General features: G+C 43.6%; 1 protein-coding gene across 2 annotated transcripts; it reads left to right on the top strand.

Moving 5' to 3' along the window:
• Positions 1 to 482: 482 nt before the first annotated feature.
• On the top strand, positions 483 to 24608 carry CNDP2 (carnosine dipeptidase 2). Of its 2 annotated transcripts, none has more exons than XM_048508204.1 (12): positions 483 to 591; positions 4588 to 4680; positions 7313 to 7456; positions 8648 to 8810; positions 11371 to 11459; positions 12912 to 13112; positions 15718 to 15802; positions 19736 to 19896; positions 21413 to 21577; positions 22432 to 22573; positions 23445 to 23592; positions 23779 to 24608. In XM_048508204.1, exons 2-12 carry the CDS (start codon positions 4618 to 4620, stop codon positions 23846 to 23848), a joined length of 1431 nt encoding a protein of 476 aa, XP_048364161.1. In that variant the 5' UTR covers positions 483 to 591; positions 4588 to 4617; the 3' UTR covers positions 23849 to 24608. The 2 variants fall into 2 exon arrangements, with proteins under 2 accessions (XP_048364161.1, XP_048364162.1); XM_048508205.1 differs by having other exon boundaries at positions 517 to 565.

The raw sequence follows: 24608 nt of genomic DNA, 5'->3' as shown, positions 1-24608 counted from the left end.
GGTCTCCAGTTTTCTAAAAAGTTGTCCAAACTGCTAGCTCTCAGTTGTGTCCTCAGCTTTGCCATTTCTGAATATTCTCACATCCCTTCTTAAAGGTGATTGGATGCTGCAGCAGCACTCCTACCGGCTCATCTGTGGCTGATTTCCCTTCAGGGTCAGGACAACCTCCTGTCTGTCATCACGTGGATCATCAACTCCTGCCTACTTTCATTCTCCCCTTGAGCAAAGATGTTGTCGCATCTTTCTTGTCCCTCGCCGTCCGCAAAATACTGGCATTGTTCCTAGCAGATCAGTGCATTTCCCAGCTTCTTCCAGAGCAGTCACAAGACCTTCCCAACGATCCCACCGTCACCTGGTTGGTCCCTTCCAACTTCTCATCCTGTCATAATTTAACCACGCCCTCTTCCCGTTGGGGCTCAATGGTGCCTGACAGAGCCGCGTAGGCGAGCGCTGATTGGTCCCCTTGGCGATCCAAAGGGGCGGGGCCAGGGAGATCATTTTTTTTAAAGCCTGCAAAACTGGTTACTTTTGCTGGCCGGCTTCTTTCCGCTGTGGCAGGAGCAGGGTGGGTTCCGCGTTGCATTGCTCGGGGTGAGTCGTCCGGGGTCCCCAGCCCTGCTGCAACGCAAGGGCGGGGAGAGGGCATGCCAAGTTTGCAAAGTTTGCTCCGCTTTTCTGCACCGCCTCTGTTGGGCAGATGGCGAGGAGGAGCCCCGAGGGATTTGTGCGGCTCTCATCCTTCCTGATCCCCCCTCCCCGGGCCTTATTTTTAATGCTGCCGCCTTCGCGCAAGGCCGAGACTCAGCTATGGCCGCGGCACTGATCCTGTCCAGGGGCTGTGGGTCTCTCCTCCGCCGCAGTTTCCATGCTGGGAGGTGGAGGCCCGCCCCGATCCGCAGGGTGGGTTGCGTATGGAGGAGACGGTGTGGGCCGGGTAGGGGGGCGGCGGCCGCAGTGGCTTCTCCGGAGAGCCGAGTGGCCTCGGCCCGTGCACGTCCGGGCCTTGATTTTGCAAGCAGGGTGGGAGTCTCGAAAGGCTTTTCATTTAAAAGACGCTCCTTTCCCCCCTCCCCCCCTTCAGTGTTATCTTTGTGAAAATGGGCCACGAACTGCTGCTTTGGCGATCAGCAGCAAGAGCAGAAGGGCGAGGGGGCGGCTGAAGGCATTGCGCCTTCCCTTGCCAACCTTGCTACTGAGCTGGGCCAGGAATGTACCATATGCTCTGAAGGGAGGAGGCCGAGTTCGATGCGTTCCTATGGATTCCGCTCAGCAGATTTATAACGAAATGCAATCGTTATACACGAAATTATTGTCCATTTATAAAAAAGGAACAACGAGTTCATTTATAACGATTGCAACTCGTTATAAATATGACATGTGGAATTCAGGCCAGAAGCTCAATCCTTCAGGGGCTCTTGTCTTATTTGTTAAGGTGTTTGGTCTGGCTGCTAATTTTGTTTTGGGAACTGTAGTTGTCACAACACTGATCCTCATGATAGTCTTGCACATAATTCCACACTTACCCCTAATTTAACTTTTATTTTTTATTCTCTCTCTCTCTCTCTCTCTCTCTCTCTCTTTGCTTGCTTCCCTTTCTGGTTGTTTCATTCCTCCTCTACTGACATTCCCAGTAGCCCAGTTGAATTTCTTCTCTTGGATAGTTTTCTACATCATTTCAGGGAGCTGTTGCAGGTGGCTTGAAGAAGGTGTGGCCAGGCTAGCGGTATTTTGTGCTTATCAAGTCTGTTGTATGGAGCCCACATAGCTGCTCCTCCCGTTTTCATGGCTAGCAGTGACACCTGTAGAAAGATCGCATGGCCTGTCTGCTGCTAAACAGCCAATAGGTTGGTGTTACGTGCTCAGCTTGTGTAAAATTAGAATGCAGTATCATGTGATAATATAACTGGGACTATCGAGACTAGAACTCCGGTTAGTATAGAGGGTGATGGGTTGAGGACCCCTTTGCTAAGGCAACAGAGACAAAAGTGAGAGGTTGGGGATTTATAGAATAGCCCTGGATACTTAAGGTAATTTCTTTTGAATTCTGGTGTTCTTATCCATTTCTTTTTCACAGTCTGTAATGTGAGTTGTGCCGGTACCGTTGGCACAGACAGGAATAATAGAATCATAGAGTTAGAAGAGACCACAAGGCCCATGAAGTCCAACTCCCAAAGAACTACTCTTGCAGACAATCAACTGTTTGGAGCTCTTAACTCAAGGGCCTTCGTCACCAGTCTCCAGTTAATATTAATAAGGACTAGTGTAATGTTTTGTGTCAATGGACCATGCGTCTCTAAAGAAATATGCAGACACCCCCAGTGTTTGGCTGTATATTCACTTGCCCAGTGGTAGTGTAGTAGTGGTATAGTAGTTAAGAGCAGGTGGACTCTATTCTGGAAGATCAGGCTTGATTCTTCACTCCTCCATCTGAGCAGCAGATTCTTATCTGGTGAACTGGATTTGTTTCCCTGCTTCTACACACAAAACCTGCTGGATGTCCTTGGATTAGTCACAGTTCAGAACTCTCTCAGCCCCACCTACTTCCCAAGGTGTCTGTTGGGAGAGGAAGGGAAAGCAGTTTGTAAGTCCCTTTGAGTCTCCTTACAGGAGAGAAAGGGAGTATAAATCCAAATTATTATTCTTGTGTTGCTTTTGTCTCTATGTGAACATTCCTTGCATTTTTTCCAGAACCTGTCAGGAACTCAGAGCTAAAAGTTAATTTAAAAAACATCTCAGCATTTTTGTGCATAAACCTGATCAAAACTGTAACAACATATGTATGAACAGGTTAAAAAATTGTGCGCATGTTACAATTGCTTTGGGTGAACTGTCAAAAGTGTTCTTCCTGTGAAGGCATTTGTCACAGTTGAGAGGTCTATGTGTTTTTTACACTTTGTCTACTTTTTGAGTGTTTCTCATGGTAGTCTACTTCCTGAATGCTGCTGGGAACAGGCCATTGAAATTGTCATCATTATGGAGGGGAATCTCATGGATTTCAAATGTTCCAAATGTTATGGCCGGGAAAGGGAATGGCCAGCTGGCATCATAAGCCCAGCATTTGAAGGTTAAAGATCCACTGCTGAGGTTGGCGTTTGGTGGTGTACGTTACCAAAAGCAAGTATGCTGTCCAGCTGAATCCACTGCATAGCTCTGTAAAACTTCTGACCATTGAAAGTGTGCACAAAATGTTCTTAGATGGTGCTCAGAATGTCTGTGTAAGTGAGAACATTACAGAATAAAGCCAACAAAAACTGCTGTTAGTCAACTGACATTCCAAAACAGATCAGCTATGTGATAATAGACATCACAGCTTTAAACTGTGAAGAAAGCTACTCATTAAGTGTAAATTGCCCTGGATAATACTGCCTGGGTTAGAGCACACTGAATTTGGATGCTTGGCAGACAAGCAGCTGCCCCATGTCTGCTGTTTCTGAAGTCTTCCAAATTAACTTCTGAAGCTGTATCCACACATCATTGGACATTAGACAGTCTTTACACTACGACAAGCTTTTGCAAATGGATTGCTTCGTCTGCACAGGAAAATCCTATTGTGAATTATTGCTACACTATAATAAGTCATAGAAGACCCTGGGTCCTGTTTTTCTTTAGAATTCTGAGCTCTTTTTTTTTTAAGTGAACCTATAATCTAATTGCCTTTAGTGTTCCTGACATAACTGAGCAAATCCAGAGGTGGCACTTTAATTTCCTAAACATCCAGCCAAGGCATGGAGGCACAAAAGGCCACTGGAGCTCATTGGTCTTCCAAACAGCTGGTTTACTTGTAATGTTACATATAATTTTCATTAGAACTAGCTGCATGGTCAGCTAAATGGATCAGAAATCTATTTGCTACTCCATTAAACAAAGGCAAAGTTTGATGTTGGGATAGTAACTGGGATAGAACAAGCCATATGTACATATTTCTTGAAGGTATACTATAGGCTAATGGTTTTCAAGGCACGTGATGCTATTGTTGCTATTAGAAGAATTTTTAGTGTAACACATTGAGTACAATCGACTCATTTACTTTAGTGGATTTTCATAAAATGGTTTTAGGATCAAGAAACCCATTAGTAGCAGTATATTTCTGAAAGAGATGAGAAACTTAAAGCCAGCGACTTTCTGTATGCAAACTGTATGCAAACTGATCATTATGAACTACTTTGAATTTTGCCACTTAAGCAAACTCATACTTTTTGGTTATGAGTTTGCTGTGATATGTGAATGGGCTGGAAGCCCTCTTTATATACCTGATGCATCATGCTGGAAATAGTGAGTTGAGTGGTTGGCCCTTATTAAATGTAGTTTGGGAACATTGCTTTTTACAGAGCTTGAAGTGTTTGAAATGGACAGCTGACACAGCTTTCCTTTCTTTGCTTACTTCTTCATGTGATCTGGAGTATGATTCACAATGAGCCACCTTGGTCTCCAAAGTCCTCGTGACTTGTCTGAAACTGCAGTGATGCAATTTTAGAAGTGGACAGGCTCTAAAGAATTGGGGAAGTGTCTCTGTATGTGTGACACATTCTGTGGGTGTAACTTATTTAGATCTAGATTCTAAATCTCCTTTTTAAATGTGTCTCCTAGATTTTTCAGTCACACCATTCTGATCAGAAAATGTCATCAGTTCTTGAGCCCCTCTTTGAGTATGTTGATAAACACCAGGATCTCTACGTTGAGGTAAGTGGTCTCATCCACACTAGCTTAAAGCCAGACCTGTTACTTGATGCTAGGCAACGGCAAATGTGCCAACAGAACTGCAGAATATATTTCCCTAAGTAACAGGAGTGGGAAACAACTGGCCTACCTCTTTATTTTTCTTGAGTGACGGCAGAGAGAGAGCGACTCTGTCCTGAGTGGGTAGAAGTGCATCTTTATGGGCTGAGAAGACACCAGTTTTTCTGAATATCTTTACATTTGTAATTTGCTTAGTCATGGCATGGAATGCCGCCATAACTTTCTGCTCTCAAGGCTGCTGGGTCTCATACTCCTTTCTTCCCTGCCCCAATTTAAGATTTATACTGATTTCAGCTTTTACTTAAGCATGTCAACCAGGCTTTGAGTCCCACTTAAGGAACTGAGGATGTGAAGGCTGCACCAGCCCCAAGCAATGCTTGAATGGTGACAGACCATGTTTGGTGGTTCTTCGCAGGGTGGGATGGAAGCGATTGCCTGGAACAGAACATTCCTCTGGGCTTAGACCAGAGTGATTCTGCACTGCACTGAAAGGGTCCTAAGGATCTGTACTGGATGCCTGAAACTGCAGTGAAGGGCAAAATTCATACAAACTAATTGCAGAGTCTAAAACCCTCAGAAAGTTAAAGAGGTTTTGGCTTGACCAGGGGTAGGGAACCTGCGGCTCTCCAGATGTTCAGGAACTACAATTCCCATCAGCCCCTGTCAGCATGGCCAATTGGCCATGCTGGCAGGGGCTGATGGGAATTGTAGTTCCTGAACATCTGGAGAGCCGCAGGTTCCCTACCCCTGGGCTTGACACTTGAGGCCAAGTGAGCATCTGTGAGAAGGGGGTTCCAAAGCTGCTTGTCTGTTTTCTATCTGCAGGGAATTGTTTTGTGTGGAGTAGTAGTTACTTCTGTTAGCCCTGTCCTGCCACATGTAATGACACAACCCGTACACAGGATTTATGGCTTCTGCAAGAACTAGAACGAAGTAGTGCATGCAGAAACACGGTTGCAGGATTTTGCTTAATCAGAAATCCCAAGCAGCTGCTTAGCGACTGGCCCAGCAGGGCTAGTCATGTCATGACAAATATGTATATTGGGCAGTTTCATTTTCTGAGTTCGAAAGTTGCTTGATTGGAGGTGGAGGAGCTAGCTGTTGGCAGCATTGTTGTGGTGTCAGCTTTTTCTTGTTGGGCACCTGTTATAACCGCATCTGTCTACAGTTGAATGTTCATATTGAGAGTTTTCATGCATGACAACTGTATTGTTTAGAGGCAGCTTGTAAGTGGTCAGGTGACGCAGACGCTATCAGAACAGTATCTAGAGAACAGTGTAGGGATACGGAAATATGCGCTGAATAGACTAAGAAAGTTCTGCATGGTCTCTGTGGTTCAGACAATAGTAAACTGAGAGCAGAGTGTTTGAGCTCTCTGTTGATGGATTTCACTCTGATCTAAACACCTATTGGTGTTATATTAAGCCTGATCTAAAAGCCTATTGGTGTTATAAATTAGTTATATCCTATGATCTGTGAACCAAAACTGGATCTTTTCTACCTCCTATTTTCCCAGCATCACCTGAGACGCCTGGAAAATTATGCTGGGAATCATGGAAGTCCTGGTCACAATAGTACAGTAGGGTTGCAGTAAAGAGGGGGAAATTTAGGCCCCTTCTGCACATGCAGAATAATACACTTTCAATCCACTTTCAATACACTTTGCAGCTGTGTAAAAATCCACTTGCAAACAATTGTGAAAATAGATTGAAAGTGCATTATTCTGCATGTGTGGAAGAAGCCTTAGGCCACTCTTCCCTCTTGGATCCAACAGAGCCTCTTCTGTCCCTAGAAATTCAGGCGGTTAGAAGAATATCAGAAGGGAGAGTTGCCTTATTTCCTCTTCTTTCCTGTACTCTCCTGGCTTCTAGGCCATAAAACTCCTAGCATCAGTTCTTGGGAGCTTTTGGGGGAGGGAGCTGGAAAGCAGGAAATATTCCTTTTTTAGTAAGATGAAATCCAATGAAACCCCCTGCACTTGCATGCTAAGCTAATAGTGGTTTTTAGTTTTCGTTGCAGAGTATTTGAAACTGCTCTGTTGCCACGTGTCGTTTTAAAACCGGTATAGCATAGGGTGTGGTATAGTGGTTGTCAGACTAGTGGAAAAACCAGTTTTGAATCCCCACTCTTCCACGGAAACTTGCTGGATTACCTTGGGCCAGTCACACACTGAGTTACACTTGGGCCAGTCGCACACACTGGCTAGTATTTGTGTAGGATACCTCCAAGAAATACCAGGGTGATGTGGAAGCAGGCAATAGCAAACCAACTCCAAACATCTCTTGCCTTGAAAACTACAGGGTTGCCATAAGTAAGATGTTACCTGACTTTCAAAAAAACTGCATAGGGGCTCAGAAAAGGATATGTCATCTAGGAGATTCTCCAATTCAAATCTCATGTCTTCCTAGATGGCCTTAGGCAAGCACAACTTCTTTCCCCTGTTCTGCAGCATGCGGCCATGTTGATGTATACAAATGCTAAATTGAACTAGATGTTCACTAATGATTCCTAGCTGTGCAAGATGAATTGTATTTTCTCTCCCTGCCCTTTCCTGTTCTTGCCTACTCTTGTATAGCGGCTGGCCAAGTGGGTGGCAATCCAGAGTGTATCAGCATGGCCAGAGAAGAGAGGAGAAATCCGTCAGATGATGGAAGTTGCGGCCAAAGATATTGAGCGTCTAGGTGGCACGACAGAACTGATGGACATTGGAAAACAGAAGGTAGGTGGAGATGGATGAAAGCAGTACCTAGAGAACAGTATAGAGACATGTCTGTCAAACTGAAGTCATTCTTTCAGCATCTTATTTTTCAAACCTGGTTTGGAGAAGTACTGGAGTCCTGCTATGACTTCTTACTAGTTGTTAGCTGCTGGTTGATGCACAGTTTGTGTGAGCCAACCATAAGAGACTGGCCCAGGAGGGACAGAACACTAAATTTGCCTTTCCAGTCACCCTGACTGCTGGCAAGTCTGACCACTATTCTCTCTATGAAATGACTGGGGGAAGGATGAGAGATGAGAAAGCAAGATAGTCTATTTTCCTGCTCTCTGGTTCCCTGCAGAATCTGTGGATGGGCGGACAAATGGGAATGACTTCTTTTGCATGGCCCTCGGTCTGTTTTCCCTGCTTGTCTTTTTCAATGTCTATGTATTATGACCACATATAGCCAGCAGTAATTTTTCTAGCTTCTGTCAGTATCCGATGACGTTTAAGTGAGTTAACTTAGCTGAAGGAATGTCCTATAGTTACAGAAGGACCATGTATATATTTTAGTATTTAGTATTTTAGTACCAGTGTCTATAATTGTGAGCAATAATGGGCAAATTTTGTATGCTGATTTTGTATGTTTATTTTATGCCAATAAAGGCTTGTGACTTGTCTTTTTCAAGAGACAGAACTGAAGAGTGGGATGAGAATTCTGTCATTATCCTCTAGATCTCCCTTCCATGAAGCAGGGAGGAGAGAGAGGGCTGATGGCTGGAGGGGCAAGGTAGTTGGCTGCCCTTAGGGGCTAGGTTCACCCTGGAGGCTGCCAATATTGGTCTTAGGGTTGGGACTCTGACACACAAGAATTGCTGGAATGTTGTGGTAGCCTACAACATCGTATTTCACACAGACTCCGTCCTAATGGTACTGAACTGATCAACAACTGGTAGCTGTAGCCAAGCTGACCTGTGGTGGCGCGGAGGGGAAGCAAATGGTCTTTCTCCTGGAACAAACATCTCCTCAGAACAGTGCCCTGAACGGAGAAGCCTGTTTGAATTCAGAAACTCCATATCGGGACTGGACAAGACTGCCTAACATAGCCTAAATCTTTAGATTTTTGTAATGAATTGTAATGTAGTTGCTCTGCTGATAAGATGTGTTCCAAGAAGTTTCCCTTGCCACTAAACTTGGCGTCTCTGATTCCAGCTTCCAGATGGTTCGGAGATTCCTCTACCTCCAATTATTTTAGGCAAACTTGGCTCTGATCCTCACAAGAAAACCGTGTGCGTTTATGGACACCTGGATGTACAGCCTGCAGCGACAGAGGATGGGTGGGACAGCGAGCCTTTTACCCTGGTAGAAAGAGATGGTAAGACATGCAAGACACCATTCAATATCTGGACTGGCTCTGAATATCTCTAAAGCTAGATATTCACTGGCAGTTTGGACATGGAATGGTGAATTTTTTCCCTAAAAAATCATATCTTGCCTCTAATGAGACCAAAACCCTTTGTTTCTAAGGAACTGGCAAACATCTCTTGCTGTTTCTTTAATTTCCTGTTTCCTCCGTCTGGCTACACAGGCTGCGTTCCAAACTGTCACTTTTCTGTGCCATTGAAATCTCTTTCCATCATCAGTTTGCTCAGTAACCTGTAGCTGCAGACTGTCAGAACACTCTCAGGCAAGCTGACTGTGCATTTTAATGCAGGCCCTTCAATCAGGTATTTTGATCACTCCTGCAGCCAAAATGTTACTCTCCCCTGCCCCAGCCTCTCAATCAAATGGACACCATTTGTTTAAATAACAGTTGCTGGTCTCAGCACTAGCAAAGTGCTGAAGATACCATGGCTTGTTTTCCTGCTGCCTCAGCATCTCTTTAAGCATGAGTTTTCATTTTGTTCATTATAGTAACAGATAAGCGTGTAATCTTAAATCAAGATTTAAGACTAAGGTAACACCTGCCTCTGCAAACTGGCGCTAAAGTAACTGTGACAAGCTGCAGGTTGATATGGCCAAGGTTCCTGGTTATTAAGTAATGACAAGTTGCCTGGTAATTGAAAATGTGCTTTGACAGTAAACCAGGCTCACCTTTTGAATTCTGCTTTCCCTTGGCTGTGTTAATGATTGTCAGGAAACGGAGTCCCTTCATACAGTGCCTTGTTCTTTCACACACTGGTTCAGGCTTCAGGCCTATAATAGAAAAGCTTAAAAATGGAAAACAACTGTGCTGTTGGTAGAGATTTCAGCAAAGCTGTGATCTTTCTCAACAGAGATGAGAACCAACCGCTGGGCAGAGTCAGTAACTATCCTGACTCTTCTCTGAATTCTCCAATATTGAGAACAGGGAGTCACATTCCAATTAATTAGCAGAAGATTTTACAAGTGCTGTCATCGGTGAGCAATTTATTGCCTGCCGATAAATCCTACCATTTTATCGCTCTCTGACCATCTGAGTCACCTGGCTAGTAACAGGGTTACGTGACTAATTGATATCACTGTTTGGTCAATGGGTCCTGACCAACTTAGACCCCAGCCATAAAGTTTAGGCTTTTCAGCCTAGGTTTGTGGATTCTTGGGGTCTTCACCATGGTTCCTTGATACAGCTTCAGACCTTGTGGTTTCTCGTTGCTCAGATGGTCAGAGAGCGATGTCTGACATGCTGATGCTCAAAAGAGGGGCCTTTTGAATGTTTGAGGGTTTCAGCTGGAATGGTAGCTAGCATCTGCTTTTTAGAGCCTGTGCTATTTACTGTGTAGGTAATCTTTGGCGGTTTTATCTTTGCTCTTTTAATCCTCTCTACCTGTTCTTCTTAAAACATTCTTGCACAATTTTAAAAAATTTAATTATATTTTCTGGCGTTTTGTCTTCAACAGGCTTCAATCTAAGTCCAGTACCTAGACTCATGTGGCCATGTCGACCAAGTCAATTGTTTTGTGAAACTCATGCTGCAGGTGGCCTGCCTTGCAGGAGTGACTTTCTTGACTTATCCCAGTAACTTTAGAAACTTGCCCCTTGATTTCTGGCCTCAGTCTTGGCAGCTGCCACCAGCTCCTTTCCACTACCAAGTGTGAGAGCTCACACCTCAGGGTTGACCCATCCCCCAAATCCCTTGGACTGGGTTTTTTGACAATGATCAGGGCCTGCTCCATGTAACTTCAGATGCACACCTGGCTAAACGTCATGCTGTGTGAGTAAGAACTTACCTGTGTCATGTTGCACGTGCCTGACTTGAGCCATGTTGTCTCACATGCAGACTTCACATGTAAGGGATGCATAAAGACTTGGTTGTGGTGGTATGGTGACATTCCAGAGCATTCAGCTGAGGGCCTCAATTGGCGTGCCAGCATACAAATTCAGCCCAACTATGCTTTCATTTTTTGCCATAGTGACTTGAGAACTGCAGATGAGGCACCCATTTTGTTGGGTGTATGCAGTTCTGTATGGGTGAGTTAGTCTTGCTCACCTGGTGTCCTGCTTGAATTGGGCCTGAAACCTGAAATTCTTGCCACTGTAGGCATGCCCAGACAGCAGTTGTCTGTATTCCTCTATTGCAAAATCACAGCATGGGAAGCATCTTGGGATAGGGCATCAGTTTCTCCACAAATATGCCAGCACTTGCAACAGCAAGTGAGTCTTGCAGACTATATCAGCTTGTGTCTGTCCTAAAGATTTTTGGTTGCATAGACTACGGTATCAAGTGCGCCTGTTGCAGTAATCTGGAAGACTGATATGCATCCTATTTCCCAAGAGGCTGTTTATGATGGGGAAGGGCATCTTATTTGATGCTTTCTCAAAGGGCTGCTTCATCTCTGTGTTATCACTTGGTGACTTTCAGCTGGATGTTTTCTTGTGCAGGACAAACTAGCATTGAGCTTCCAGGCGAGAGGTCCCTGGCCCCTTTCTCACGGCTTCTCTTTGTGTTGTTTTAGGAAAGTTGTATGGCCGAGGGTCAACAGATGACAAAGGTCCTGTGCTTGCCTGGCTGAATGCTTTAGAGGCTTATCAACAAACTAAACGGGTAACTTGTGTTCTGTTAAACTTTCTGCCTCTGTAAAAGATTAAACTCTAGACTTTGGCACTAAGCCATTGTGTGTCTTTGTTGGAGATAAAAATTATCCTGCTCAGTTTGATAACGGTGCCCAAGAGACTCCATTATGAGGCAACCTCCTGAGAGTCAAATGAACACATGAATCTGCCTCGTACTAAATCAGACCATTGGGTTCATCAAGGTCAGTATTTATCTACTCTCACTGGGAGTGGTTCTTCAGGATCAAAGGTGACGGTTCTCACATCACCTACTACATTGTCCTTTTAACTGGAGATGCCAGCAGTTGAACCTGGGACCTTCTGCACTCCAAGCAGATGCTGTATCACTGAGCCATGACTCCTCTCATCTAGTGACTTGCTTTGAGTGTTCAGTATGCTTAAAACTGGTCTCCTAGACTACAGTGAAGCTGCACTAAACTGGCTGTAATCATAAGCCATCCTTTTCTATGCATGTCTCATACCAATAGCTTAGCTTGGCCTTGGGATGATCCATGAAGTTGGGGAAAAGATAGAAAAACAATGGGTATTTGTAGTCTGCATTAATCTAGATAGTCTGGGAGAGGTCCGTCCCTTGTCCATGGGCCTTAAATTATGCAGCTCAGTCTTAACATGTATCAGAGGAAGTCTTGTTTCAGTATTGTGCAAAGTTGATTTAGGAAAAAGTTGAATAGATGGTCTTCGTGCATTCCCATCTTTGTATCCCACACTCGAGGTTCTTTTATTGCACGTGGTTCACAGAATGCCCAATCAGATTGCAGAACCGTATTTAAAAAGCAGAAGAACAGATCATTGACAAAATTATAAAAATTCTCTGTGAAATATCAGTATGATGTAGAGGTCAGATGTTGGATTAGGATCCTGTAGATCCAGGTTCAAATCCCCACTTCGCCATGAAGCCTGCTCAGTGACTTTGAGTTGCACACGGCCAGCCTAATCGCCGTAAGATTATTTGTGAGGATAAAATGAAGGAGCAGGTACAGAACATTATTTCCTGAAGTCAGTCACATAGAGTGCTGACCCTTAATGACTTTTCTGGGTAGCAGTCAAAAAGGCACAGTTATTTACTAATTTCTTATAGAAGGTATTCGTAATTAAATTGGCAAATGTTGTTAAACCAATGTGTCATGTGTTTGACAGGTACTTTCTAAAGTCTCCTTTGCCATTAAACTTTGACAACTAGTAACTGTCGATTTGTTCAATTGTGCATATTTGCCTGTGTAACATAGTGCCTGAGGATTTGGCGAGACTTTAGGAAGTCTAGGTTCCAATTTGTATTCAGTCTTTTCTCTGCCTCAGTCATCTTAGAAGTCTGTGAAGATAGATAAGAATTACAAAGCACTGCGATCAGTGTTTTAGACTGAATTTTGTTGCCACAAGTTGTTTGGATTTTGTACATTTTTGGCTATTCTCTTCTATTCTCTAGGAAATCCCCGTGAATGTCAAGTTTTGTTTAGAAGGTATGGAAGAATCTGGCTCTGAAGGCCTAGATGAGCTCATATTTGCACAAAAGGGCACTTTCTTCAAAGATGTAGACTATATTTGTATCTCTGATAACTACTGGCTGGGCAAAAAGAAGCCCTGCATTACCTATGGCCTCCGAGGCATCTGCTATTATTTCATAGAGGTAAGGAGCTACAGACTAAATATACTCCATTGTGTATCACTAGAGTCTGATTCAGTTTTGCCTCTTTACTGGGGTAAGGGCAAACACTCCGGTGCAAGGAGTATTGTCCCACATTGTCTACTTGGATTTCCAAAAGGCTTTTGACAAAGTTCCTCACCAGAGACTGTTGAGAAAACTCAGCAATGAAGGAATAAGAGGGGAAGTCCTCCTATGGATTAAAAACTGGTTGAGAAACAGGAAACAAAGAGTGGGTGTAAATTGGAAGTTCTCACAATGGAGAGATGTCGGGAGTGGTGTCCCCCAAGGATCCGTTTTGGGACCAGTGCTCTTTAACCTATTCATAAATGACCTGGAAGTAGGGGTGGGTAGCGTGGTGGCCAAGTTTGCAGATGATACCAAATTATGTAGGGTGGTGAGAACCACAAAGGATTGTGAAGAGAGCTCAAGAGGACCTTGCTAAAGTAGGTGAGTGCGCTCAGAAATGGCAAGTGCAGTTCAATGTAGCAAAATGTAAAGTGAGGCACATAGGGGCAAAAAATCCAAACTTCACATACTCGCTACAGGGGTCAGTGCTATCAGTCACAGACCAGGAAAGGGATTTAAGAAGCGTCTTAGTTGATAGTTCCATGGGAATGTCAACTCAATGCATGGCAGCTGTGAAAAAGGCAAACTCTATGCTGGGGATCATTAGAAAAGGAATTGATAATAAAACTGCAAAGATTGTCATGCCCTTATATAAAGCAGTGGATGCGACCGCTGCTTAGAGTACTGTGTCCAGTTCTGGTGCGCCATCTCAAAAAGGATATTGAGGAGATAGAAAAAAAAGTGCAGAGAAGGGCAACAAGGATGATTGAGGGACTGGAGCACCTTCCTATGAGGAGAGGCTGCAGCGTTTGGGACTCTTTAGTTTGGAGAGGCTGACTGAGGGGGGATATGATTGAAGTCTACAAAATTTTGCATGGGGTAGAAAATGTTGACAGAGAGAATTTTTCTCTCTTTCTCACAATACTAGAACCAGGGGGCATTCATTGAAAATGCTGGGGGGGAGAATTAGGACTAATAAAAGGAAACACTTCTTCACGCAACGTGTGATTGGTGTTTGGAATATGCTGCCACAGGAGGTGGTGATGGCCACTAACCTGGATAGCTTTAAAAGGGGCTTGGACAGATTTATGGAGGAGAAGTCGATTTATGGCTACCAATCTTGATCCTCTTTGATCTGAGATTGCAAATGCCTTAACAGACCAGGTGATCGGGAGCAACAGCCGCAGAAGGCCATTGCGTTCACATCCTACATGTGAGCTCCCAAAGGCACCTGGTGGGCCACTGCGAGTAGCAGAGAGCTGGACTAGATGGACTTTGGTCTGATCCAGCTGGCTTGTTCTTATGTTCTTCCCCCACCCCTCTGAATGGGACTCTAAATGCTAAATCTTTCCTAAGTTTGGATCCTTTTGATAGGCTGTTTCTGCACGGGCACTGAGGGGGGGCGCTCGGCATAGTTCATGCCGGCGCACCCCCGCGGGACCATTCACATGGACGGTTCGCTGGAAGCGGAGGCGGCGCAGCCTTTGCACAGGCTGCGCCTCTCCCAAACACTTCTTATTTACGGTCACCTTCTGTCGCGTTGTGGAGGCCAGGGGACACGCCCACCCTTGCCAGAGCGACGACACTGGAGAATGAGGCCAGGGGGCATGTCTCCTGGCCTGCACAACACGACAGAAGGCGCCCGGAGGTAAGGAGCGTTTGGGAGGGCTGGGAGAGAAACGCCGGCTTCCACCCGGTACTGTTCGCATGGCACCGAATGGAAGCCGGCGTTTCCAAAATACCTTGCTCCCTGAGCGAGATTCAAAAACACCGTTTTGGCGGGAGCTGGGCGCCGCTGGAGCAATTTGACAGTGGCGCCTGTGTGAGCAGTCCCCGCCAAAACACTGTTTTACCGGCCGGCCACCGCTGCTTTTGGCCTGTGCAGAAAGGGCCATAGTTACCTATCACCATCCACACATATTAACAAGATACTGTTCTGGTGTCTTTAAAGCATTTTGTAAATCTGTTACGGATTTCCAAGAGCTAGTTAACTGTGAGCACAAGTAAGATTATTCACAGAGCATAGTCTGGGTTGAGCAATGTGATATTGCAAAAACAAGGATCTATGGGCCCTAATTTGAAGGATGCTGTAGTTATCCATCAGCAGTATAACCCAAAAGAAGGTAACAGACAGTAAGTACTGTATAAAAGGCCTTTCCAGTCACTAAAGTAACTTGCAGGCTTATGCAAGAGAGAGAATCCCGAAGACCCAAGTTCGTAACATTTTATTTTGAAAAATGAACTTAGAAGTTTGGTTGTTTGGAACCGTTCTCGGTGCTTTGAATAAACAAACAGCTTGTACATTTAGGAAGCTTGCATGTGCAAGATACTGAATTTTGGTTTCAGAAAATCCTTTTTTGCAGGTGACTGTCTTTCTCTTCACTTGTGCTACAGAAATGGGCCTCCGGCTCTTAAGCAGATGTGCACAGTCTCACAGAAATTTGCAGGCAACTGAAACTCTTAAGATATTGATATGTAGATAGAGGTGATGGTTCAGTGGTCTTTATTTGTTACCCTACAGGTGGAATGCAGTGACAAAGACCTTCACTCAGGAGTATATGGTGGCTCTGTGCATGAAGCTATGACAGACCTGATTGCTTTGATGGGTAAGGTTGAAATGTGGTTGAAATGAAACTTCCTTGAAAGTGAGGGGATTTACTTATAATTCAAAGGCAAGAAAATTTTTAACATGACATTCCTAAGTTAGTGATAATGATATGAGCAGCCAGAGAAAGGGCAGAGATTCCTTTTGCGGGATCTAGGTCACCACAAATTTTCCAACAGTTGATAGGACAAAGCAACAGGCTTCTTCTTGACAATGTGTAATGGGCCTATAAGACATTCGTAGTGAAGCCATTGAAAGAGAAGTGTGGCTTGTATATGCAAAAGATAGGTAGGCATCTGCAATTCTGTGCCCATTCAATGTCCAATTCTGGGTACAACTGGACCAAGTGAACATCTATTCCTCCATTGCCATAGCGTTTTTTCTCTCTTCCCTCTGCTGCCAGCATCATGTACATCCACATATTTTTTACAGACATGGTGGCAAGGGTTATTTCTAATTTTTTCTATGAGCAGCCAGAGATTGGGCCTTTGGCCCAACAGATCACATGGGAGGTAGCCAGCCCTAGTGTGTCATCCCATATGACATACCTACTGGCAGGACCAGTTCCAGATCTGGGGACAAGCGTTTGGCGAGATGCCTTATAACGGGCCTACCTCCAAGTGGACCTAACTTTCACTAGCAGTGAGACATCCTTTCCATCCACCACACAAATTAAAAAAAGCAAGTACTGGTAGGACTTCTATTGGGTGGTGATAGGCAGGTAGCAGCAGATGTCACAGAAGATGCGGGTGGCAGTGGCTGCCTGTAAACTGGCAAATAGCCTCCTTGGATGGAGAAGGAAAAAAATGAACTGTGGAAAGAAGCACCGGTTACTGCCACTGTCTGCCTTCTATCTATATTTGGCAGACCAGTTGGGGTCATGGGGGAAGTTTTCTCGATGCCTGTTGGACCTCCTGATCAGAAAGTTGACTCAAACCGCTATTCTTCCTTAGCAGCAGCAGATTGGGGATGGTGTGTGTATGCGTGTGTGCATTAAGCAACACAGGGCCCTCAACAGCTATTTGAAGTTGCTGGCCCTGTGTATTTGTTTTTGAGATTCTTTTTCCAGGGTTGCTCTTAAGCACAATGGATTAAATGGACATATGTATTCTGCTTTAGGACCAAAGGGTTCTATTGGCTTTTAGTGACTGTTCACTGCCTTTGTGTTAAAACTGCTGTGTAACTGCTACAGGGCAGTCCTTGCCTGAAATTAAATCTGTTGTTGCTCAGCTGCTGCACTCTTGAGAGTTAGCATTAAAGCAATGGTGTATTGTGTAGTTGCCTTGACTGCCTTAGTGTGTTTGTGCAGAGCCTTGCATATTACTCAGCTATAATTTAGGCCGTGTGGTTCACCTGAATCTTTCCTGAAGGGAAATTTGTCAGACTAACTTAAAAGACAGTTGCGTCAAATGTTTCTTGGCCACAAGGGGAGAAAAACTAAAGGTAATTTGCACTGTTCAAAGGCAAACTTCAAAGTCCACACCCAGAAGATTGTCTGCAGGGAAAATCTTTGGACTTCACCAGCAGCAATAATTTCTAACCTTTTAGAAATTAGTAACTGGAAGCATGTGACTGTAGACAAACTCTTAAGAATTAGTGCTTCGTTGATCCATCTTGTGAATGAGTGTGTGCCAACCACTCTCTTCTTGTTTTGTAAATAAATATATGCGCAAAACACAGTTTATTTCTTCCTTTCTTTGCAAAGTATATAGCACTGCCATCAGGAGTTTAATTCCAACCCCCTTTTTTAATTTCTCACTATTTATTGTGTCCGAGCTCTAAAGTGGTTTCAGACATCTACCTGGTCCTGAGGGAAAAACCCTCATATTTCACTATAGTAGGAGTCCTGACTAAGTTGAACAAATTAAAACTTTATATTGTTCTTTCTGCTTAATGGTTGCAAGAGGTGATATAGCTAATCTCAACAGTGAAGGAAACAACAGATGGCAATATCTTCTGACTGAGGTGGCCCACATCTTCTTTTCAAGGAACTTTCCTCTCACTCTATTTCCTTTTCCCTTTAGATATCTTCTGTGTCTAATTTCTAAGGTACTGGTCTCTTCCACTTGTTTAACTCTTGTCTCTATGATTATATTAGGACTTCCTTTTTGGTCTCCCAGTGTCTCCTAAGTGTGTTCTACTTATTTCTTTGGACTGTTTAACTTCATATAACACTAGAAAAGACTCTAGACAGAAATCTGTTTTCCCACTGTTAAGCTGCTAACATCATACTGCTGTCTGTTTCCTTCTTTCCTTCGTTCCTATTTCCCCAACTGACAGCCTCCTCCCTCTCTCTACAAAACCCTTCACCGTCTCTGTCCAGTATCAACCAATCACTTCATTTCTCCTGCCCCTCTTTCACCCCCTTTTCTTCTGTCACTTATCTTTCATTTAAAGCAGGGGTCTTCAAACTACGGCCCCCCGGATGTTCATGAACTACAATTCCCATCAGCCCTGCCATTTGGCCATGCTGGCAGGGACTGATGGGAATTGTAGTCCATGAACATCTGGAGGGCCATGGTTTGAAGACCCCCGATTTAAAGGAACACGCCCATAACACTTTAAAGCATTACTGAGTGGCTATAGAAAAGGGATGGTGTTGCAAGCTCATAGCAGATTTTGTGACCTCTTTTGCTTGGGGAACACTAGAAGAAGTTGGTTGAGCTCGGGTTTCTGTATGGAAGAAGGAAAATCAGATCTGTTACCAATATTGTGCCCTAAATGGAGCTTGACAACCTATTCAGAACTTCTCAAAAGTACACTTCTAAAAATGCCAAGAAACTATTGAACATTTAAAGAATGTAGGGAGGCCTCAAAAGAATATTCCCTTCATCCCCTTTGATATGGGGCTAAAGTGGAAACATGGCACTTCTGCTGCCAATCATACCCCTTCTGGGAACAAAATAACTTAGCCACCACTGCTGTGGATGATCCAGTTACTCACTACTGGACTCAAATCTTGCTGGCATATTGTTACACTCTCTGAATTGGCTAAAATGGCATGAATAGAGTTTGCGTAGAATGCTACAGTTAGGTTGGTTTCTGGTGTCGGCTGAATAAGCATCTATTACATGTTTAGAAAGAGCCTGACTGGTTACCAGCATGTTTAAAAGTGGAATTAAAGAGGCTGATTCTAACCATTAATGCCTTTCATTGCCTTACTTTTGGATATTTGAGGGATTGTCTTTTTCCATATCTTTCCCAGTCCACTGAAAGCAGCTTTGGAAATTTGCTGGTGGCTGATTGCCACCATGTTATATGGAGCCAGTTTCATAGGATTCAAGTGGTTTATAAGATGGGCCCTGAAGAATCATCTGTTGGTCTGGGCTTTGGATATAGACTTGTTCACCGATTAATAAATTTGGTGTTAAATTTAAGAGTTTAATATTTAAAAGTTTTATTTTCTGCATCTAGCTTTGCTATAAAGAACACTAGCCTTCAGGCTTGTTTCATAGTATCGTTTGGAGTTACTCTGTTATCAATCTCTGAATGCCTGCCTGCCCTAATAGTCCACAGTGGGGCAGTAAACTGGGATACAAGTACACAGTAGAGTAATTGCCATCACTGCATTCATTCTGGGCTGATTGATAGGATTCCCTTGAAGGCCTGTGGGTATTGGCTGTAAGGTTTATGGTTTTACAAGAAGTGCTCTTAGTCAAAGAAAATATAATTTCTAAAGCTTTCAGTTTATTTTAACGTTTCTGAGGAAGTTAAGACAGCTTGAATAAACATTGTGTTGCTTCTCCTCCCTCCTGTCCTGAGGAGCATTATTTATGATGCACTGGTCTTTTTTGCTGCATTTTCTGAACTGCCAAATTGGAAGGGTCTCTTAAATAAATGTTGCCGTGTATCGAAACAAGAAAGTTTTGGACACCAGCAGGCTGTGTCTTAAGATACCTAGTTGTCTCTAATGTTGTATTCTGTTGCTTTGTAGGATCACTAGTGGATAAGAAAGGAAAGATCCTGATTCCTGACCTGCATGATGTGGTGGCTCCTCTCACTCAGGAGGAGGAGAAGCTATATGATCAAATTGACTTTGATTTGAATGAGTATGCAAAAGATATCGGAGCCACACGATTGCTGCATGAAACCAAGGTGTGATAGTTTTCCATTTTCTAGCTCTGGCTCCTTCAGCTATAGCTGATCAGTTCTGTTGGAGGAGGAAATAGAGCAATATGACTGGAAAGGTTATGGTCTGCAGGATATTATGTAAACCCTCTGCAGGACATTATGAGGACAGTTTGCTGCTTGGTGGATAATTATTACTGTGTTAATCCCAAAGAGCGGAAGGTGCAAATGGTGGGAAAATCTATCTTTTATAACAACCTTTTAGCCGGTATGTTTACAGTTACCTAGTTCAGTCTGCCTCTGGAGTAGATATCAGAGGCGTACCTGGGCAAACTGGAGCCCTGGGAAAAACCTGAGTTTGATGCCCGCCCGCCCCATGGGCAGCCACCCTCTCCCACCGTGACCAAACAATGATTTTTTCCACCAGGTTGTTTCAAAGTCACATTATAGAACATCCCCCAACTCACAAATCTGAACACAGCAATGCGCCATTCCACACAGCAGAAATAATTTTTGGAAAACGTTTTCAGAATGCTTTCAAAATGTTTTATTACTGCTATGAAAACATTTTATGGTGTTGTATCCAGTCCCCCCAATTGGAGGAAATAGCATCACTTTCAATGTTATTTAAACTAGGGACCCCAGATTCTCCCTTCAAGGTGATTTAAAAGGAGAATCTGGGCTCCCTAGTTTAAACAAGTGATGCTGGCATCCACCCCCAAACAGCATAATTTTAAATGGTGTTTAAACTAGGCAGCCCAGATTCTCCTTTTAAATCCACCTTAAAAGGAGAATCTGGGATCCCCAATTTAAACAACATTGAAAGTGATGCTATTTTGAGGTGGATTTTCCCCCACCCTGAAACAGCATCCCTTTCAATGTTAAAACTGGGGACCTCAGATTCTCCCTTTAAATCCATGCCGAAGGGGGTGGATTTAATAATAAAAATGATAAAAATAATAAAAATAACCTTATTAGGCATTGAGAGAATAAAAGAAAGAAAGAAAACAAGCATTGGCAGGAAGGGAGTGGATTTAAAAAGAGAACCTGGGGAAATTTAGGGGGTGCCTGTTGTCAGGGGTGCAATTATTAAGATAGCAGCACCAAAATTTCAGAGTATCTTCGTGAGACCCTACTAATGATACCACCCAGGTTTGGTGAAGTTTGGCTCAGGGTAGCCCCCATCTCCTAAGTTCCCATTGGAAACAATGGGGGATGGGGGCACTCCCTTTGGGAATCCATAACTTTGGACTCCCTAAACCAAACCTCACCAAACCCAGGTGATATCATCAGGAGAGTCTCCCAAAAATCCCTGAAATTTTGGTGCTGCTAGCTTAAAATCTGCACCCCCTGCAGGCCAAAAACAGAAAAAACACTGAAAATACAAAATCCCCCACAAACGAACCTGCAATTTTGTCGCCCACCACAAGGTGGCACCCTGGGCCCACTTTGCCCAATGCCCAATGGGAGGAACGGATATTCATGGTGGATATTCATGACTGACTTCACCATCTAGTCTCATATCTTCATTTTTCCCCCCTAGAAAAACATCTTGATGCATAGATGGCGATACCCATGCTTATCCCTCCATGGAATAGAAGGCGCTTTCTCAGGATCGGGTGCCAAAACTGTCATTCCACGGAAAGTTATTGGCAAATTTTCAATAAGACTAGTGCCAGACATGACTCCAGAAGTTGTGACCAAGCAGGTGTGTAGGTTGGGAGGATGGGTGTGTGTGTTCTTTGAAGGGTGGGGTTGATATGAATCTTTTTATTTGAGCTGTCTAGCTCAAGTAGCCATCATTTTTCCCTCTTGGGGTAAGAACTATGGCAGATTTCTACACTGATCTAAATATTTCAAGTATCAGTAGCTTATTAGAGAATTATTATGTCTTAACCCAATGCTGTTTAAGTTTAGCAGCTGTCGCGTTGGTGTTCCATATAGTGGAAATGCAAAGGAAGGTGATCAGAAGTTAACTTGAAGCTGCATGGTACACTATCTCCTAACTAGAATTTGTTTTGTCCATTACATGTCACTATTTGTTCTTGTACCGGGAAGTTCTTTATTTTCACAGAATTCTCATATTTGTGAGCTGCAGTCCTCAGACAGCTTTGAAACAGTGCTTTGAAAATTGTGGAACTGTCACGTTTTTTTACTTTAAAAAATACAAATATCCATTCATTTTAGAACTCTATTTTAGTAGTGCACCATGCTGCTTAATGTGGGCAGAGGAGGGGATGAAAATGAAACAAGTAAAGTTCCTGTTCTGTGACCTGGCAGGACTTGTGCAGACAAACCCCTCTGGTTTGTACTTTTTACGTTGACCGCAAACAATCAGCCCAGCCCACAAACATGATAAAATAGATTACTTGATTTTCATGGAATAGGGAAAAAAGTCTGAACTGTAAAACATGGGAACCTTAATCTTACAATGGAGAGAAAATGGAGTGTTTTGGGTTGAAATGTGAGACCTCCTTGGCTATCTAGAGACGAATGTGTGCTGGACATCAATCTAGTTCTGACTGTGTTGTATTAACTGGTCATACCTTTTTATTGTCAAAGGTTCAAGATTACTTGTCCAAAAAGTTTGCTGAACTGCACAGCCCCAATAAATTCAAAGTCTATCTGGGCCATGGTGGAAAACCTTGGGTATCAGATTTTAACCATCCTCACTACATGGCTGGGAGAAAAGCAATGAAAACAGGTCAGTAAATCTTGTATTGAACCAGTCTCGATCTGACCCTTTATTAGACCCTTCTAAGACCACTGCAGTCAATGGTGTAACTTGGCTTACGGTAAAACTGTGCGATGATTCACAATAACATTATTGGGTTCTAGCTCTGCTAGAGAAGATGAACACGAAGAGGAAAAAAATATGCTGAAGATTGCTTGCAGTTGTATATAGCTTTGACTTCATTGAAAAAGTGAAATTGACAGACAGAGATTGTTAAAGAGGATTATCATCTAGCTTTGATAATTGGAGATGTGTAAACGGACCCTTTTCTTAAAGCTTGGTTGTCCCAGAGGACATCTATGCATGTGGCACAAGGGTAAAGTTCCTCACACAAAGGGGTGAAGAGCCTCTGAGGGAGCCAGGGGAAGGGTTTGTGTGTGGCTCAATGGTAGAGCATCTGCTTGGAATGCAGAAGGACTCAGGTTCAATCTCTATCATCTCCTGGTAAAGGATCAGGTACTAGGTGATATTTCTACCTGCCAGCCTGAGCAGACTATACTGATTTTGCTGGGCCAATGGTCTGATTCAATATAAGGCAGCTTCATGTGACTGTCATGTGATATGATGATTCAGATCCGTTCCATACTTTTTGTAAAAGATGCCCACCACCCAAATGTTATGGACTTGATCCGAATTGGAGCCCTGTGTGGCTGTACTTCAGAGCATAAAAAATAGGGAGTGATCCATTAGTACCTAATGTGGCCTTTAAGGTAATTGGGTTTACCACCATCCATCAGACAGCTTCTCTCTTCAGAAGAATATCCTTAGATGTCAGTGGATGCATGGTACAGAAAACTAAAACCATTTTCCTTTCTATTTTCCTCTTTCTGCCCCCTTCAAGTATTTGGTGTGGAGCCAGACTTGACCAGAGAAGGAGGGAGCATTCCCGTCACGCTAACCTTCCAAGAAGCAACAGGCAAGAACGTAATGCTGCTGCCTGTTGGATCAGCAGATGATGGAGCCCATTCTCAGAATGAGAAGCTCAACAGGTAAGGCATGGGAACAGACTCTTTTAAAAAACCTGTAAATGCTTTCAGGTGTAGATCTACAAATGTTCTGCTCAGAACAGCGGCTATGTTCCTGCATGATTACATATCCTGTTGCCAGTTTATGCTGCATTGATGGGATCTGTTCACATTTCTTTGTTTAACATTAGTACCTTGTCTCTTTTCCAGGTACAACTATATTCAGGGCGTCAAACTGTTGGGTGCATACCTGCACGAAGTTGCCCAGCTGAAGGACTGAATCTGAATGTTGGCCTTGCAAACCAAATACCTGGAGAGGACCTGCAAGTTCTTGCAACATACTTCCTTGCAACTTTAAAAACTGCACAAATTACCTTCCCCCCCCCCTCTTTCTACCAGACTAACTCACACAGAGATGCCTGGCAAAATACTTTTGAACTCCAGACTGAGCACCTTATAAAGTTGGATCTTTGGCCAAAATCACTATCCTGTTCCGGTCAGTTATTGCTGTACTGCAAAGCCCTAACTATAGTTCCAAACCACCATGGGAGTGGGAACACACATGAGGAAAGCTGTATATGGAAAGCCTCTATTTTCCCAATGACGATATGTGTAAACTGGCAGCTAGGGATTTTGTTAATGTCCCATCAGCTTCTCCATAGGTTTTCTGTAATCATCTCTAGATCTTATACAATTCTTGGCGCCAGAATCTGTGGTGAATCCACACCTTTTGCTGGGCAAGAACTGTGTTTGTATTCACAAGTTCAGACAAGGCAACAAAGTCCTCTTTGGAAAGTTCTGAAATTGGAAGATAGGAAGGGGGTGCAGAAGAGGCCAAATGAGGTCTCCGTTCCTCCTCTACCCGTCCTCTGGGCTCTTGCTGTGTCTTTCTAGACAGCTGTGCCTCTTGGCAGTCTCTGTGGACCTTGTTGACACTGCACACTCCAGGTTATTCATAACAAACTGGTATTTTTCTAAAGCATTCTTTGTACTCACGAGTGAAAAGCTGCTAAATAATAATTAAAAGAAATCTGGCTCTA

This window comes from Sphaerodactylus townsendi, linkage group LG09 (assembly GCF_021028975.2).
Source record: "Sphaerodactylus townsendi isolate TG3544 linkage group LG09, MPM_Stown_v2.3, whole genome shotgun sequence".
Lineage (NCBI taxonomy): Eukaryota > Metazoa > Chordata > Lepidosauria > Squamata > Sphaerodactylidae > Sphaerodactylus > Sphaerodactylus townsendi.
This window is presented reverse-complemented; position numbering and strand designations above follow the sequence as displayed.